This window comes from Hyperoodon ampullatus (assembly GCF_949752795.1).
Source record: "Hyperoodon ampullatus genome assembly, chromosome: 11".
Taxonomy (NCBI): domain Eukaryota; kingdom Metazoa; phylum Chordata; class Mammalia; order Artiodactyla; family Ziphiidae; genus Hyperoodon; species Hyperoodon ampullatus.
The window spans coordinates 67,519,088-67,537,219 of record NC_136924.1 but is presented as its reverse complement, the minus strand read 5'-3'; the positions used below and the strand labels follow the sequence as shown (position 1 = coordinate 67,537,219).

At 38.6% G+C, this 18,132-nt stretch overlaps 1 protein-coding gene across 1 annotated transcript in view; it reads left to right on the top strand.

Annotated features, from left to right (window-relative positions):
* Positions 1 to 7,359: 7,359 nt before the first annotated feature.
* WIF1 (WNT inhibitory factor 1) overlaps positions 7,360 to 18,132 on the top strand; it is a gene marked incomplete at both ends in the record, with an annotated part of 87,698 nt that continues 76,925 nt past the window's right edge. The window contains 2 exons of the mRNA XM_079715938.1: positions 7,360 to 7,507; positions 8,008 to 8,147. Coding sequence (XP_079572064.1) covers positions 7,360 to 7,507; positions 8,008 to 8,147 — 288 coding nt within the window. The remainder of the gene's footprint in view (positions 7,508 to 8,007; positions 8,148 to 18,132) is intronic.

Below are 18,132 nucleotides of genomic sequence, written 5' to 3'. Positions count from 1 at the left end.
CATGCAGTATGTACCCTTTCGGTTTATTTAGCTCATCCTGATGTCTGTGAGAGTCATCTGTGTTGTGTGTAATTGTAGTTTGCATATTCTCATTGCCGTGTGGTATTCCATCATACCAATAATAATAATTTATTAATTCATTCCACTGTTGATATTTGAGTTGTTTCCATTTGGAGGCCAAGATAAATAGTGCATGTCTTTGGATGGATAGGTGCACATTTTTTTTTCTTGGGCTTATCCATAGGAGTGCAGTCACTGAGCTTTACTAGCTATTTCCAAACAGTTTTCCAAAATGATTGTACTAATTTACACTTTCATCAGCAGTATAGGTTTCACTTCTTCACCAACTTCATATAGTCTTTCTTTTTTAATTTTAAGCATTCTGAATGCAGTGAACTGGTTTCACTGTAGTTTTAATTCTGATTGCTAATGAAGTTCAGCAGCTTTTCATGTGTTAATTGGCCATTTAGATATGCTCTTTTGTGAAGTGCTTATTCAAGCCTTCTGCTCATTTTTCTACCAGATTGTTTGACCTTTTTCTTATGAATTTATAGAAATTCTTTATATATTCTGGATAAGAGTCCTATATGCCCAAGTATCTTCCCCTACTTTATAGCTTGTCTTTTCATTCTCAGTGCTATCTATTGATTTTTTAAAAAGTCTTAATTTTAATATCACCTAATTTACCAATTTTTTCTTTTATGGTTAGTGTTTTTTGTGTCCTGATGAAACATCAATATTTTTTATTTCTTAAAAAATTTTTAAACAGATTTAATTAAATGCAGTTGCCATATAATAAACTGTACATATTTAAAGTATATGATTTGTTCAACTTTTGGGAGTGATGGATAATGGATTTTATCTTGACTGTGATGATAGTTTCATGGTTGAATACATAGGTCAGAACATTAATTTTAATAGTTCAATAATAATTCATCTTATGAAAGTATTCTAATTTGTTTTCCATTTCTCTAATATCGGGCAGTACAATTGTTTTCCTTTTATTCCCAATTATAAAAAAATAGTGCTGTTAAATGTCATAGGGATGAAACAGCATGGATGAACAGAAAATAATGGGTATGGTTTGTGGAAGACAAGATATGCTAGGTTGCTTGGCAATGCCATCATGTGAGGAAAGAAGAGCAGGAGTGTTACATGCGCTGATGAGGAACCCTCAAGCTGTGCTGTGCTTCAGTAATGAGCTGTCATGTGTTGTGATGTACAGTTCTTAAGTGATAAAGTATGCAAGCAGCATAGCAAGAAGTGCTGGCCTAGGGTGGTGACAGCTGCCTACTTTGAGAGAAACTGACTGAGCAGGAGAGAAACAACCTTTCTTCTTCAAAGTGGTTTTTAATTACAAGAGCATCTGCCCATTAAAAAAATATATCAGAAAATATTTGTGCATAAAGTGAAAAATCATTCCCTCATCCCAGTCTCACTCCTCATAGGTTACCCTTGGAAATATTTTGGTATGTAACCTTTTAGACATTTTCTCTGCATGGTTTTATATACATATTAACTAGATAGATAGATAGGCAGATAGATATTGTGTTTGGTTTTTAAAAACAGGGCTGCATTAAAACAATGCTTGGCAACTTGCTCTCTTTACTTGCTATCTTGTGTCTTGTGGCTCCCTTTCCATACCAGTGTGCTACAGGGGTGCCTGCTCCCCTCTTTCTCCAAATGCAGCTCAGGGTGCAGCTGATATACCCTAGTCTCGGTCCCAACACCTGTCGTCACCAAAATAGCTCTGGCGGAGACCACAAGGCAGAGTGGCCAGCAGGATGGCAGTTTGCTGGGGTGAACAGGTGGCTGGGCAGTGACAAGATCCTCCTCTACAGTAGGCTTTGTCCTTGTTCCCACACAACTGCACTTCCAGGCTGAGGGATGGCTGAGCCCCCTCAGGCACCTTCCCACTCCCTGTCCCATGGCCTCTCCTCCAGGCCATGAGTAGTGAGTAGCAAATTTCTGGGCCTCCAGAAGCCCAGCAAATCAAGTAAATGAGTGGAGCAGGCTGGAAAGAAGAGTATTGTAACTCTACTTACAGCACTACTCACACACATCCCCTTGGAAGGGAATATTGCCAGATGTCTCAGTTTTACTTAAGAAAGCCACGAGAAGTAAAAAAAAAAAAAAGCCTCGAGAACCTGAAAATCCAAATTTTTATGAGAAATCCTTTGATTTTCAAATGTCAGCACTTTAGTATTTTTGTTATTGGAATATGGTTGATATTTACAATGTTATGTTAGTTTCAGGTGTACAGAAAAGTGAATCAGTTATACATGTACATATATCCACCTTTTTTTTTTAGATTCTTTTCCCATATAGGTCATTACAGAGTATTGAGTAGAGTTCCCTGTGCTATACAGTGGGTCCTTATTAGTTATCTATTTTCTGTATAGTAGTGTATATATGTCAATCCCAATCTCCCAATTTATCCCCCTTTGCCCCCCGGGAACCATAAGTTTGTTTTCTACATCTGTGACTCTATTTCTGTTTTGTAAATAAGTTCATTTGTGCCATTGTTTTTAGATTCCACATATGAGCGATATCATATGATATTTGTCTTTCTCTGTGTGACTTACTTCACTCAGTATGACAATCTCTAGGTCCATCCATGTTGCTGCAAATGGCATTATTTCATTCTTTTTTATGGCTAAGTAATATTACATTGTATATTTATGCCACATCTTCTTTATCCACTCCTCTGTCAGTGGACATTTAGGTTGCTTCCATGTCTTGGCTATTGTAAATAATGCTGCAATGAACATTGGGGTGCATGTATCTCTTTGAAATATGTTTTTTTCCAGATATATGCCCAGGAGAAGGATTGCTGGATCACATGGTAATTCTATATTTAGTTTTGCAAGGAACCTCCATACTGTTCTCCATAGTGGCTGTACCAATTTACATTCCCACTAGCAGCATGAGAGGGTTCTCTTTTCTCCATGCCCTCTCCAGCATTTATTGTTTGTAGATTTTTTGATGATAGACATTCTGACCAGTGTGAGGTCATTGTAGTTTTGATTTGCATTTCTCTAATAATGAGTGATGTTGAGCATCTTTTCGTAGTATTTTAGTATTTTTGAATGTACCTAGGTCTACCATTTATTTTTAAAATAAACTTTACTTTTTATTTTTTTTAAATAAACTTTATTTTTTAGAACAGTTTTACATTTACAGAAAAATGGCAACGATAGCACAGAGAGTTCCATAAATCCCGCACCCAGTTTTCCTTCAATTAACATTTTACATTAATATGGTATATTTGTCACAACTAATGAGCCAATATTGATACATTATTATTAATAGTTTATTCAGATTTCCTTAGTTTTTATCTGAGGTCCTTTTTCTGTTCCAGAATCCCACCCAGGATACCTCATTACATTTACTTGTCGTGTGTCCTTGGGCTCCTCCTGGCTGTGACCATTTCTCAGACTTTCCTTGTTTGTGATGACCTTGACAGTTTTAAGGATTACTGGTTAGGTATTTTGAAGAATGTCCTTCAATTGGGTTTTTCTGATATTCTTCTCATGATTAGACAGAAGTTATGGGTTTTTAAGAGAAGACCACAAAGGTGAAGTTACCATTCTCATCACATCATATCCAGGGTACATACTATCAACATGGCTTATCACTGTTGATGTTGACCTTGATCACCTGGACAAGATCACCCATGTCTGTTAGGTCTCTCTGCTGTAAAGTTACTCTTTTTACCTCTTTCCATATGGAACTCTATGAAAGGAAGTCACTATGCATAGCCTACACTTAAGAGTGGGGAGTTATGCTCCACCTCCTTGAGGACAGTGTCTCTCCATAAATTATTGAGAATTCTTCTCAGCACAATTTCCATAAGCAACTCCTACTTCCCTTTTTGGCTTCATCCATCCCTCTCTCCCCCACTCCAGGCTCATCACACTGCAGATCAGTACATTCAGGTCCTGGATGGTACCATTCCTTCTCTCATTTCTGTTCTCACTATTGCGGGACATCCCTTGTCTCTCTCCCTTGCATGTTCAATTCCCCTTTAACCTTCAGATCTGCTTGCTCAAGTACCCTGGCCCCTAGGAAGTCTTACCAGAACCCAGTCTGATTAGGGGACTTTTCTCTCAGTCCCAAAATACCCTGTGCACATCCCCATCCTGGCATTCATTCTTCTTTATTGTTCATTCTTAACAATCTCCCTTGTTAGACTGAGAGTTCAAGAGCAGGGGCTGTCTTTTTACTTGCCTTCCTATCCCCTGTACCTGTACAGTGCATACATCAGACACACAGTCAGTGTTTTTTTTAATGAATGAATGAATGAACTATAAAACTTTCAGAATTCCAGATATGAGATTTCTCCTTTGAATTTCCAGTCCTTTTGTCTTGTCAACAATCATTGTATTCTGCCTTGAATTACGGTTACTTGGGTACTTATCTTATTCATTTTAATAGCTCCAGTGGTCTTCAAGGGCTGGGATCGTGTTTTGTTTCTCATGTAGTTTTGTGATATTTTTCACCCGCTTTGTCTTTCCTGTTGTTTCTAGGACAGTGCTTGCACAAAATGGGTGTTTAATATTTGTTGAATGAGTGAATGAGTTAATGAACAAATACATGAAGTTGCCTGCAAATGTAATTCACAAGAATGAATTACACAAGGAAAGGAAGAATAATGGACTGGAAAAATAAATGGTAGGATTTTCAAACTAAATGAAGTTAACTCACAACACCTCCTAGCATATTATTTCCAACATTTTATCATGTGCAAATAAATATTGTTGCATTTTTATTTCAGCAGAGAAATTTTAAAACATGACTTTTTTTCTGAATGAAAAAGCCTCTTTGCTCTTTAACAATAGAAGGGATAGTCCAGCCTGATTCAACTCTTAGATAGACCTTCCCCCCAAAGATACACCATATTACTCTTGAAAATAGATGACTGGTTCCTTCCTTCCCTTTAAAAACCAAAAGAGCCCAAATCCAATATTTTTAAACAACACTTTTCTCTATCATAAAATGTAATTTTTCTAAGTGTCCACTGCTGGGGAGAAGCGAACAGAGACCCGTTGTTCTGGAAAGAAAAATTCCTTACAGCACGATATACTACCAGTATCACCAACACCAAATTCAGCCGTTGCAGAAGGACCTCACTCAGAGGAAGGTGAATTAGGAGAGAATTTAGTCCCTCTTTTTCTCTACATAAAAAGTAAATTTTATGAAGGCTATTTCTCAGTTAGTATTTGATTAGAACAACCTGTAGAGGGCGTCCTTGCATCAAGAGCCGTAGGGGTTTGAACACTACTGAGGGAAAAATATATTTTCAATTAAAACGACAACTTTCTGGAGTAAAGGAAAATGTCCATTCTGTTGCAAAAGTATTATCTTTAACTGGGGGACAACTGGCATTACAATGCTAAAGTGCTTTAAGGGTTGCAGAATGTATATGAATACATTACATAAATGAATATTCACTGAAATAAAAACTCATGAAATCTTTGAAAAGAGGTAAATGTTATTGTAAAGAAGAATGGCTGTGAAGCTTTGGATGCAAACAGACTTAATTATGATTTACTTATCAGTGGAGGTATAGTGGTTAAGAGAATAGGCTTTGAAACCAGAGTGCCTGGAAATTTGAACCCTGACTCTGCCTCTGACCCGGTAAGTAACCATAGTTACCACTGGGTAACCACAGTCAACTAACTTACTGGATCTTTTTGAGCCTTGTTTCCCCATCAGTAAAATGGGAATAATAATAGTACCTATTTAAAAGACGTGAGGTTTAAGTAAGCACTTTCAAGTACTTTTACAATTAAAACACAAAGTTCAAATCCATTGTAGATTTCGTCTAGTTCTTTTCAAAGATCAACAGTTGCACGGTTGAAAATATTTCATAATTGGAAATACACATATTCTGTTCTTTTTAGTAACTTCTCATGACCCAACGCTTAGCTGAATTCATGCACGTGTTCCGCTTCTCTTCCGTTGTTGCCGGTTTGCTCTCCCCTCTTGAGGTATCCACTTCTGCAAGGGACTGAGTGAAACAACACGCCCAGCCCCAGATGCTCAATCCTTGGGACATTTGTCCAGCATTCGGATGCCAAAAAATACAGAAGTAAACAACTCTTTTCTGAGTCTGAAATCTAAGTTAAAAAAATTTTTAAAAAACCCTTTGCTTCCGTTTTCATTGCTCATCCAAGGGATTAGGCAGGAGGCAAAACAAATCCTCTCTGCTGGGGTCGAGTCAGTGTGGCTGGGCTGGAGCCCACTGCCAGCCAACTACTCTTCCCACAGGCAAGGCCAGATCCTTGGTGTTGCTCTAAAGCGCCTGCGATTTCAGTACCAGCGCGGCACGCCTCCAAATTTCTTAAAATACCGGTAACTATGAAGATATTCACAACTTCTGGGAGCCCTACCCCAGCAGGTCAGGTAAGCCTGGCATCCAGAGCTCAGGGAACTCTTCCAAGTGCTTCTGGTGAGCAGGGAGAAGAGCCTCCACAGCTGTTAAAAAGCATCCTCCATGGTGTCAGGCAAGTGAGGAATGAAACCCCACGCCCCCGCCAACCTGAGCGCCAGCCATCAGGGCACCCCTGGACGGTCGAGTCTCGGGTTTTAAATGGATGGGAATGCGCCGTGTCAGCCTAGCGCGGATGCGTGAGGATAGGGTTTGCAGAGGGAGGAATGGCCGTAGCGGAAAGGGAGAAGTGGAGGAATATGCGCCTTCATTTAGCCCCGGAGTACAAATGGGAGTTATCATCATCACCTGCGCTCAGTCAAGCCCTGTGAAGTCAGTTCACCCCACTTCCCTCCATTCATGCCTCGTCTGGCCAGAGGCAGAAGCGAGGGACATCCCAGAGGCGCCTTTGAGCGCCCTTCTCCGCATCTCCCTCCACCACGTGCGCCTTTCGTGCGTGAGCCCACGCGGCGCACAGCGGCGTGGACGCGGCCTCCGGGGTCCCGTGCCGCCCCACCCCCGCGCGTCTCCCCAGCGCCGCCCAGTGGCGTCCGACTGGGCCGAGTGCCTCCTCGTTCGTACCGCACTTGCGCCGGCCCTTCCCGCTCTTGCTCTCCTGCTGTATTTAACCCTCTGACTGTTGGCCTCGCTCGGCGGGCTGGCATCTCCTGCTTTGCCAGTCTTGCGTCTCTGCTCTCCCCTCTTCCTCCTGCTCCCCACCCACCCCTTGCCCCGCTCTCGCCGGTTCTTCGACTCCCTCCTCCTCGCGGTCACCCGGGCTCACTCGCATCTGAGCCGGGAGGCTACACGCCCAGCTGACTACGCGGGAACGGCTCCGGTTGAGAGACAGCTTAACGGCTGCAGGTTGGGTAGGTGCGGCAGGAGTTTCAGCTGCGAGAGCCACCAGCCAGGAGGTCCGGAGTAGTATGGCCCGGAGAAGCGTCTTCCCTGCCGCCGCGCTCCGATTCTGGAGCATCCTCCCGTGCCTGCTGGTGCTGCGGGCGGAGGTCGGGCAGCCGCCGGAGGAAAGCCTGTACCTGTGGATCGATGCTCACCAGGCGAGAGTGCTCATAGGTAAGGTTTCGCGCCTAACACGGGAGCTTCTGCTTCTTCCCCTGCCTGGGTCTTCACTCTCTGTCCAGCTTTTCCATTAAAGGGGGAGAGATGCATACATTTAATATGTTTTCAAAGCTTAATTTCCAAGGAAGATTGGGCTCCCCGTTTTAATTAGCTATTTTCCATCTAAAAGCGTATAAACTTCTCTCTCAAGAAACCTAAGCTGATCTAGTGTTCTGATCATGCTGTTGCTAGTTTCTACAATCCTACGTTTTTAGGTGGACCCAGCATTTGCTAGCACCAGTTAACTCCACGTCCACTCCTTTTCCCTGAAAGCATGCGTCTTTGGCATCATTCTTATCACCCACAGGACTATCGGTTGGTACGGAGGCAGGTGCCTTGTGAAAAGAAATGACCCATTACTGATTCTTTGGTGTTCTTTTTGCGTGCAAGTTCTTATTTAGATGCTTTTAAGTCCAGCTAGTTTGATAGTTTTATTTGTTTTTTTTTAAAACCAGGATTTGAAGAAGATATCTTGATTGTTTCAGAGGGGAAAATGGCCCCTTTTACACATGATTTCAGAAGAGCACAACAGAGAATGCCAGCCATTCCTGTCAATATCCATTCCATGAATTTCACTTGGCAAGCTGAAGGGCAGGTGAGTTATGTTAACCAGAAAGGTTGAAGAAAATTACCCTTTAATATTTACAGCACCTGATGGCAGGTGGAAATAATACTATATAGTGTGTAGCCAGCTACATGTTTTACAGTTTTTAAGAGTGATTTCTCATCTGATCTCCAAAGCATATGAAGAGTTAACTCCCATTTATTTAAACATGTCACATAAATTAAAGATTCCCAAAAGAAAGGGGTAGGCAAAGTGCCTAAGATCACTATTTTTGATAAGTCTCAATGTCTCAGGCTGCTGGAAATATAATGACCTCAAATACCAACATTACTTTTTTTTCTGTGTTCACTGACATTGAAATTTAACATAATATTTAAGACATTTTTCTGTAGTATATACCAACCACCTGTGACATTGTTTACACTTTACAACAAATTTTAAAGTCGATAAGTATTTTTGACATTGTGCCTTTGAAAAAAATTGGTATGTTGAGTGTTATTCACTGGAATGATGTGAACACTATATATTTCTGGCAAGAATTCACAGACTCAAAAAGTGTCATATAAGAATGTAACATATTGCAAGCTACTGTTTTTTAAAATACTTTCATATGGAAAAAGAAAACTACACTATATTTTTATGAAGTGTTCGTTTTATTTCTTAGCACATTAGCATCTTTTGTATGTAACCTTTTGTAGAGGTTCAGTATTACATAAATGACCTCTAATTTGGGAAAGAAAGGGAGAATAAACATTATGTGAGTTTAGTTTCTTTTGTGCAGTTGGAGAATTTACTCTAGAGGACAAATGGTAAGTAATAAATTCTTTTGCTTGTTAGTTGGTAAAATGTGTCTACTTATGAAAATCATTGTAATTATAATTAAAGTCACATTTTCAGGTCTTTTTATTCTAAAACTGTTTAAATGGATATCTTCATAAAGAATGTGATCCAGAAAACACTTTATAAAAAGTAGCTATTTTGAATTGAGACACCACTAGCGTTCCCTCTAATTACCTGTTGTAGTATGGGCGTGACCATTTTAGCTGCCTTTTTTCCTTCACGTCTGTTCTCTCATTTTTCCTTTCTAAAACAGATCAAATCTAGACCCTTCAACGCTTCCATTGTCATAAAGGAATAGATGTTTTGGATCCACCAAAGTTCTTAACAGGAAGGTCATCTATTCTTTAAATACATTTTTAAATTTTATTTATTTATTTATTTATTTATTTATTTATTTATTTATTTATTTATTTATTTAAGGCTGTGTTGGGTCTTCGTTTCTGTGTGAGGGCTTTCTCTAGTTGTGGCAAGTGGGGGCCACTCTTCATCGCGGTGCGCGGGCCTCTCACTGTCGTGGCCTCTCCTGTTGCAGAGCACAGGCTCCAGACGCGCAGGCTCAGTAGTTGTGGCACACGGGCCTAGTTGCTCCATGGCATGTGGGATCTTCCCAGACCAGGGCCCGAACCCGTGTCCCCTGCATTGGCAGGCAGACTGTCAACCACTGCGCCACAAGGGAAGCCCCCTCATCTATTCTAATACCCCCATTCTGCAGATAAGTTCATTGAGGCTCCTATTGCTCTATAGGGAGAGTATTCCTCCTTTTTTTTTTTTTTTCCTGCAGTTTCCTCTTCATAGATACTTTATGGACAACTAATTTTGAAATATTATGAAATCAGTAATAAATCAGTGAATGACCTTTTATTATCTCCTTTTCTTTTTCACCTGAATCTATTGTGTTTGACCACTTGTCAGCTGGGATCAATATTTTTAAAAAGAACATTTTCTTTACTTCTAAAGAAAATGGATTTGTAAGAACCATTAGAAGGTAGTTTGACTTGTACCCCTCCCTAGCTGAAAGGGTTCAGTAACTGCACTTGAAATAGAAAATGTCAATAGCTCTGATTGATTGATCAATTTATTTATTTTTCCTCTGAGTTGTCTTCTGAAGAATGGAATTTGAAGCAAAGGCTTAAGTTCCATGCTGTCTCCCCTTTGCAAATGTTGGCATATTGTTGAGTACAAAATGGATTGCATATCAAACAATCTCAGGACTATTTCTTGTAAGGGATTAGAGAAGATGGTAGAACTGGCATGGAGGTGAAGCTTCTAGAATCTTTTCCTGTCTTGTTTAGGTGTTGATTACCCATGTGGATTATGCAGGCCAATATTAGCACCTCAGTTATCTTACTCTCTATGTCCAGTCTGCTCCAGATAGGTTACCACAGGTAACTGTGTGAAATCTGGTATGTTTTTTTTGGAGCAGTGTGGCGTACTGGGAAGGGGGAAAGGATCTACACACTGCCAAACAGGAAGATGTTTTAAAATATTATTTAAATTTGAATAATGCCAATAAAGTTCTATAATTCCAGCACCATAATTTTTGAAATGCATGGAAATTTTGAATATGGGAAAAATGACTTCAATGTCAATTAAGTATTTTGAAAGGCATTTTTGGCTAAAGCCAAACCATATCAAAATATCTACATGGAAAATGAAAAGTTCATTCCATTATCTAGTTATTTCATTCAAAAGAATATCAAACATTTAGGGATTTCAACACAAGCAAAGTACATAGCTGATTAATGAAATTTTAAACTTAATATTTAAGTGTTTTGGAAACGTGGGAAAAGTTAAAATAACTTTAGGATTAAGATCTAGCAGAGGCAGTAGGTGTTACCTACTTCCAATAAAGTATTGTCCAGTAACCCAAGGGGTTCTTGGAGCCATTTAAAATAACTTTCATGTTCTACTTCAAACAAATGCAAATAAAAAGTACAGTGAGAATCATTTCCTCACATCACATTGGTCAAGTTTTTTAAAAGTGTTTTTAGTATGTGGAGAATTATGCGTACTTATTTGTAGCTGATGCGTATGTTAGCCTTTCTGCAGGGCAATTTGACTTTGATGGCAAAAGGCTTGACATAGATCCTTTGACTAGGAAATTTTACTTCCAGAGATTCCTCTTAAGGAAATAATCATGGATATGAATAAAGTTTTTGGTGCAAGCCTGTTCCTGGTCATGCTATTTATAAAAGTTAAAAACTGCAGAATCTAGAGGTCCGTGATAGTGGCAAGAAGCATTAATAAGAATATTCTAGACATCTACTCAATGCTATGGAAGGATGTTCATGACAAATTAAGTCAGTCATCTATAACAGTATATTCTGTTTGGTTCCATTACAAAATATGTGGGGAGACATAGGAAAACATGTCTGATAAAGGTCTAATCCTCCAAGGTGTTCACATTAGTTATATCTACATGTATTATGTTTTGGTTTTTCCACAGTGAATGTGTATTGGTTTGTAATTTTAAAAATTATTTTACATTAAACATGTGTAAAAAGTTGTACTTTAGAGTTTAAAATTGTATGATGTTCTGTATTGTAAATAGTTTATTTCATTTATTATCCAGTATCATTTATCCACTACATATCACTCCAAAATGGTAAAAGAATTTGATTTCATGGCCGATTGTAACCTATGTAGCCCAAATTTGCTAATGTTTACCTTATTCTTACCTACCAGTTTCTTATGAGATCTTCAAAAATCTGCTTTGCAAAGCTTTCCTGCCTGAAATCTGATTCCCTGGCCTCTTCCTCTTGCTGTAATCCTCATTTTCCATGGAAAACCCTGTCTCCTCTTTATCTCCCAAAATCTGCTTTGCAAAGCTCTCCTGCCTGAAATCTGATTCCTTGGCCTCTTCCTCTCCCTATAATCCTCATTTTCTATGGAAAACCCTGTCTCCACTTTATCTGCAATTTAAAAATATTCATTTTCTGACATGCGCCTTCTCAAGGCTTTTTTTTTTTTTTTTTTGGCTGCACTGGGTCTTCAATGTGGCGTGTGGATTCTTTGTTGTGGCATGCGGGCTTCTCTAGGTTTGGCACATCTCAAGCCTTTCAGATTAGAGAAGAATTTCTACTTACAGAGGCTGAGGCTTAAAGGATTTTTGGTAATTAAAGTGAAAATATTCTTTATTACTGTACATAACTTATAATAGTTGATATTTTTCAATGAGGCATTCCTTATTCTAGTTTTCCCCTAAATTTGAGACAAACAACAAGGACCTACTGTATAGCACAGGGAACTATATTCAATATCTTGTAATAACCTATAATGGAAAAGAATCTGAAAAAGAATCTATATATCTGAACCACTTTGCTGTACACCTAAAACTAACACTATATTGTTTTTTTTTAAGTGTGCACTACAGTATTTTATTTTTTAAAACAGCTTTCTTGGAGTATAATTGCTTTACAATGGTGTGTTAATTTCTGCTTTATAACAAAGTGAATCAGCTATACATATACATACATCCCCATATCTCCTCCCTCTTGCTTCTCCCTCCCACCCTCCCTATCCCACCCCTCTAGGTGGTCACAAAGCACTGAGCTGATCTCCCTGTGCTATGTGGCTGCTTCCCACTAGCTATCTATTTTACATTTGGTAGTGTATATATGTCCATGCAACTCTCTCACTTCATCCCAGCTTATGCTTCCCCCTCCCCGTGTCCTCAAGTCCATTCTCTATGTCTGCATCTTTATTCCTGTCCTGCCCCAGTTTCCTAAGAACCATTTTTTTTTTAAGATTCCATATATATGTGTTAGCATATGGTATTTGTTTTTCTCTTTCAGACTTACCTCACTATGTATGACAGACCCTAGGTCCATCCACCTCACTACAAATAACTCAGTTTCGTTTCTTTTTATAGCTGAGTAATAGTCCATTGTATATATGTGCCACATCTTCTTTATCCATTCCTCTGTTGATGGACAGTTAGGTTGCTTCCATGTCCTGGCTATTGTAAACAGAGCTGCAATGAACATTGTGGTACATGACTCTTTTGGAATTATGGTTTTCTCAGGGTAAAGGCCCAGTAGTGGGATTGCTGGTTCGTATGGTAGTTCTATTTTTAGTTTTTGAGGAATCTCCATACTGTTCTCCATACTGGCTGTATCAATTGACATTCCCACCAACAGGGCAAGAGGGTTCCCTTTTCTCCACACCCAATCCAGCATTTATTGTTTGTAGATTTTTTGATGATGGCCATTCTGACCGGTGTGAGGTGATACCTCATTGTAGTTTTGATTGGCATTTCTCTAATGATTAGTGATGTTGAGCATCCTTTCATGTGTTTGTTGGCAATCTGTATATCTTCTTCGCAGAAATGTCTATTTAGGTCTTCTGCCCAGTTTTGGATTCGGTTGTTTGTTTTTTGCTATTGAGATGCATGAGCTGCTTATAAATTTTGGAGATTAATCCTTTGTCAGTTGCTTCATTTGCAAATATTTTCTCCCATTCTGAAGGTTGTCTTTTCGTCTCGTTTATGGTTTCCTTTGCTGTGCAAAAGCTTTTAAGTTACATTAGGTCCCATTTGTTTATTTTTGTTTTTATTTCCATTACTCTAGGAGGTGGGTCAAAAAGGATCTTGCTGTGATTTATGTCATAGAGTTCTGCCTATGTTTTCCTCTAAGAGTTTTGAAGTGTCTGGCCTTATATTTAGGTCTTTAATGCATTTTGAGTTTATTTTCGTGTATGGTGTTAGGGAGTGTTCTAATTTCATTCTTTCACATGCAGCTGTCCAGTTTTCCCAGCACCACTTATTGGAGAGGCTGTCTTTTCTCCATTGTATATTCTTGCCTCCTTTATCAAAGATAAGGTGACCATATGTGCATGGGTTTATCTCTGGCCTTTCTATCCTGTTCCGTTGACCTATATTTCTGTTTTTGTGCCAGTACCATACTGTCTTGATTACTGTAGATTTGTAGTATACTATGAAGTCTGGGATCCTGATTCCTCCAGCTCTGTTTTTCTTTCTCAAGGTTGCTTTGCTATTCAGGGTCTTTTGTGTTTGCATACAAATTGTGCAATTTTTTTGTTCTAGTTCTGGGAAAAATGCCATTGCTAGTTTGATAGGGATTGCATTGAATCTGTAGATTGCTTTGGGTAGTATAGTATTTTCACAATGTTGATTCTTCCAATCTAAGAACATGGTATATCTCTTCATCTCTTTGTATCATATTTAATTTCTATCATCAGTGTCTTATAGTTTTCTGCATACAGGTCTTTTGTCTCCTTAGGTAGGTTTATTCCTAGGTATTTTATTCTTTTTGTTGCAGTGGTAAATGGGAATGTTTCCTTAATTTCTCTTTCAGATTTTTAATCATTAGTGTATAGGAATGCAAGAGATTTCTGTGCATTAATTTTGTATCCTGCTGCTTTACCATATTCACTGATTAGCTCTAGTAGTTTTCTGGTAGCATCTTTAGGATTCTCTATGTATAGTATCATGTCATCTGCAAACAGTGAAAGGTTTACTTCTTCTTTTCTGATTTGTATTCCTTTTATTTCTTTTTCTTCTCTGATTGCTGTGACTAAAACTTCCAAAACTTTGTTGAATAGTAGTGGTGAGAATGGGCAACCTTGTCTTGTTCCTGATCTTAGTGGAAATGGTTTCATTTTTTTCACCATTAAGAACAATGTTGGCTGTGGGTTTGTCATATATGGACTTTATTATGTTGAGGTTAGTTCCCTCTATGCCTACTTTCTGGAGCATTTTTATCATAAATGGGTATTAAATTTTGTTGAAAGCTTTTTCTGCATCTATTGAGATGATCATATTGTTTTTATCCATGTTTGTTAATATGGTGTATCACATTGATTGATTTGCATATATTGAAGAATCCTTGCATTCCTGGGATAAACCCCACTTGATCATGGTTTATGATCCTTGTAATGTGCTGTTGGATTCTGGTTGTGAGTATTTTGTTGAGAATTTTTGCATCTCTGTTCATCAGTGATATTGCCCTATAGTGTTCTTTCTTTGTGACATCTTTGTTTGGTTTTGGTATCAGGATGATGGTGGCCTCATAGAATGAGTTTGGGAGTGTTCCTCCCTCTGCTATATTTTGGAAGAGTTTGAGAGAGACAGGTGTTAGCTCTTCTCTAAGTGTTTGATAGAATTTGCCTGTGAAGCTATCTGGTCCTGGGCTTTTGTTTGTTGGAAGATTTTTAATCACAGTCTCAATTTCAGTGCTTGTGATTGGTCTGTTTATATTTTCTGTTTCTTCCTGGTTCAGTCTCGGAAGGTTGTGCTTTTCTAAGAATTTGTCCATTTCTTCCAGGTTGTCATTTTATTGGCATAGAGTTGCTTGTAGTAATCTCTCATGATCTTTTGTATTTCTGCAGTGTCAGTTGTTACTTCTCCTTTTTCATTTCTAGTTCTATTGATTTGAGTCTTCTCCCTTTTTTTCTTGGTGAGTGTGGCTAATGGTTTATCAATTTTGTTTATCTTCTCAAAGAACCAGCTTTTAGTGTTATTGATCTTTGCTATCGTTTCCTTCATTTCTTTTTCATTTATTTCTGATTTGATCTTTATGATTTCTTTCCTTCTGCTAACTTTGGGGGGTTTTTTTGTTGTTCTTCTTCTTTCTCTAATTGCTTTAGGTGTAACGTTAGGTTGTTTATTTGAGATGTTTCTTGTTTCTTGAGGTAGGACTGTATTGCTATAAATTTCCCTCTTACAACTGCTTTTGCTGGTTCCCATAGGTTTTGGGTCTTCGTGTTTTCATTGTCATTTGTTTCTAGGTATTTTTTTGATTTCCTCAGTGATCTCTTGGTTATTTAGTAGTGTATTGTTTAGCCTCCATGTGTTTGAATTTTTTACAGATTTTTTCCTGTAATTGATGTCTAGTCTCAGGGTGTTGTGGTCAGAAAAGATATTTGATACAATTTCAGTTTTCTTAAATATACCAAGGCTTGATTTGTGACCCAAGATATGATCTGTCTTGGAGAATGTTGCATGAGCGCTTGAGAAGAAAGTGTATTATGTTGTTTTTGGATGGAATGTCCTATAAATATCAATTAAGTCCATCTTGTTTAATGTATCATTTAAAGCTTGTGTTTCCTTATTCATTTTCATTTTGGGTGACCTGTCCATTGGTGAAAGTGGGGTGTTAAAGTCCCCTACTATGATTGTGTTACTGTCGATTACCCCTTTTATGGCTGTTAGCATTTGCCTTATGTATTGAGGTGCTCCTATGTTGGGTACATAAATATTTACAGTTGTTATGTCTTCTTGGATTGATCCCTTGATCATTATGTAGTGTCCTTCTTTGTCTCTTGTAATAGTCTTTATTTTAAAGTCTCTTTTGTCTGATATGGGAATTGCTATTCCAGCATTTTTTTGATTTCCATTTGCATGGAATATCTTTTTCCATCCCCTCACTTTCAGTCTGTATGTGTCCCTAGGTCTGAAGTGGGTCTCTTTCAGACATCATGTATACGGGCCTTGTTTTTGTATCCATTCAGGCAGTCTATGTCTTTTGGTGGAGCATTTAATCCATTTACATTTAAGGTAATTATCGATATATATATTCCTATTACCATTTTCTTAATTGTTTTGGGTTCGTTATTGTAGGTCTTTTCCTTCTGTTGTGTTTCTTGCCTAGAGAAGATCCTTTAGCATTTGTTGTAAAGCTGGTTTAGTGGTGCTGAACTCTCAGCTTTTGCTTGTCTGTAGAGGTTTAATTTCTCCGTCAATTCTGAATGAGATCCTTGCTGGGTAAAGTAATCTTGGTTGTAGGTTTTTCCCTTTCATCACTTTAAATATGTTCTGCCACTCCCTTCTGGCTTGCAGAGTTTCTGCCAAAAGATCAGCTGGTAACCTTATGGGGAATTCCCTTGTATGTTATTTGTTGTTTATCCCTTGCTGCTTTTAATATTTTTAATTTGTGTTTAATTTTTGATAGTTTGATTAACATGTGTCTTGGCCAGGTTCTCCTTGGATTTATCCTGTATGGGACTCTCTGTGCTTCCTGGACTTGATTAACTATTTCCTTTCCCATATTAGGAAAGATTTTAACTATAAGCTCTTGAAATATTTCCTCAGTCCCTTTCTTTTTCTCTTCTTCTTCTGGGATCCCTACAATTCGAATGTTGGTGCGTTTAATGTTGTCCCAGAGGTCTCTGAGACTGTCCTCAATTCTTTTTATTCTTTTTTCTTTATTCTGCTCTGTGGTAGTTATTTGCACTATTTTATCTTCCAGGTCACTTATCCGTTCTTCTGCCTCAGTTATTCTGCTATTGATTCCTTCTAGAGAATTTTTAATTTCATTTATCGTGTTGTTCATCATTGTTTGCTCTTTAGTTCTTCTAGGTCCTTGTTACATGTTTCTTGTATTTTCTCCATTCTATTTCCAAGATTTTGGATCATCTTTACTATCATTACTCTGAATTCTTTTTCAGGTAGACTGCCTATTTCCTCTTCATTTGTTAGGTGTGGTGGGTTTTTGCCTTGTTCTTTCATCTGCTGTGTGTTTCTCTGTCTTCTCATTTTGCTTAACTTACTGTGTTTGGGGTCTCCTTTTTGCCGGCTGCAAGTTCGTAGTTCCCGTTTTTTTTTGGTGTCTGCCCCCAGTGGATTATGTTGGTTCAGTGGGTTGTGTAGGCTTCCTGGTGGAGGGGACTGGTGCCTGTGTTCTGGTGGATGGGGCTGGATCTTGTCTTTCTGGTGGGCAGGACCGCATCTGGTGGTGTGTTTTGGGGTGTCTGTGACCTTATTATGATTTTAGCCAGCCTCTCTGCTAATGGGTAGGGTTCTGTTCCTGTCTTGCTAGTTGTTTGGCATAGGGTGTCCAGCACTGTAGCTTGCTGGTCGTTGAGTGAAGCTGGGTGCTGGTGTTGAGATGGAGATCTCTGGGAGATTTTTGCTGTTTGATATTACGTGGAGCTGGGAGGTCTCTTGTGGACCAGTGTCCTGAACTCGGCTCTCCCACCTCAGGGGCACAGGCCTGACACCCAGCCAGAGCACCAAGACCCAGTCAGCCACATGGCTCAGAAGAAAAAGGAGCAAAAAAGAAAGAAAGAAAATAAATAAAATAAAGTTATTAAAATTAAAAATTATTAAAAATAAAAATAATTAAAAAGTAATAAAAAAGGAAAGAAAGAAGAGAGCAATCAAACGAACAAAAAATCCACCAATGATAAGAAGTGCTGAAAACTATACTAAAAAAAA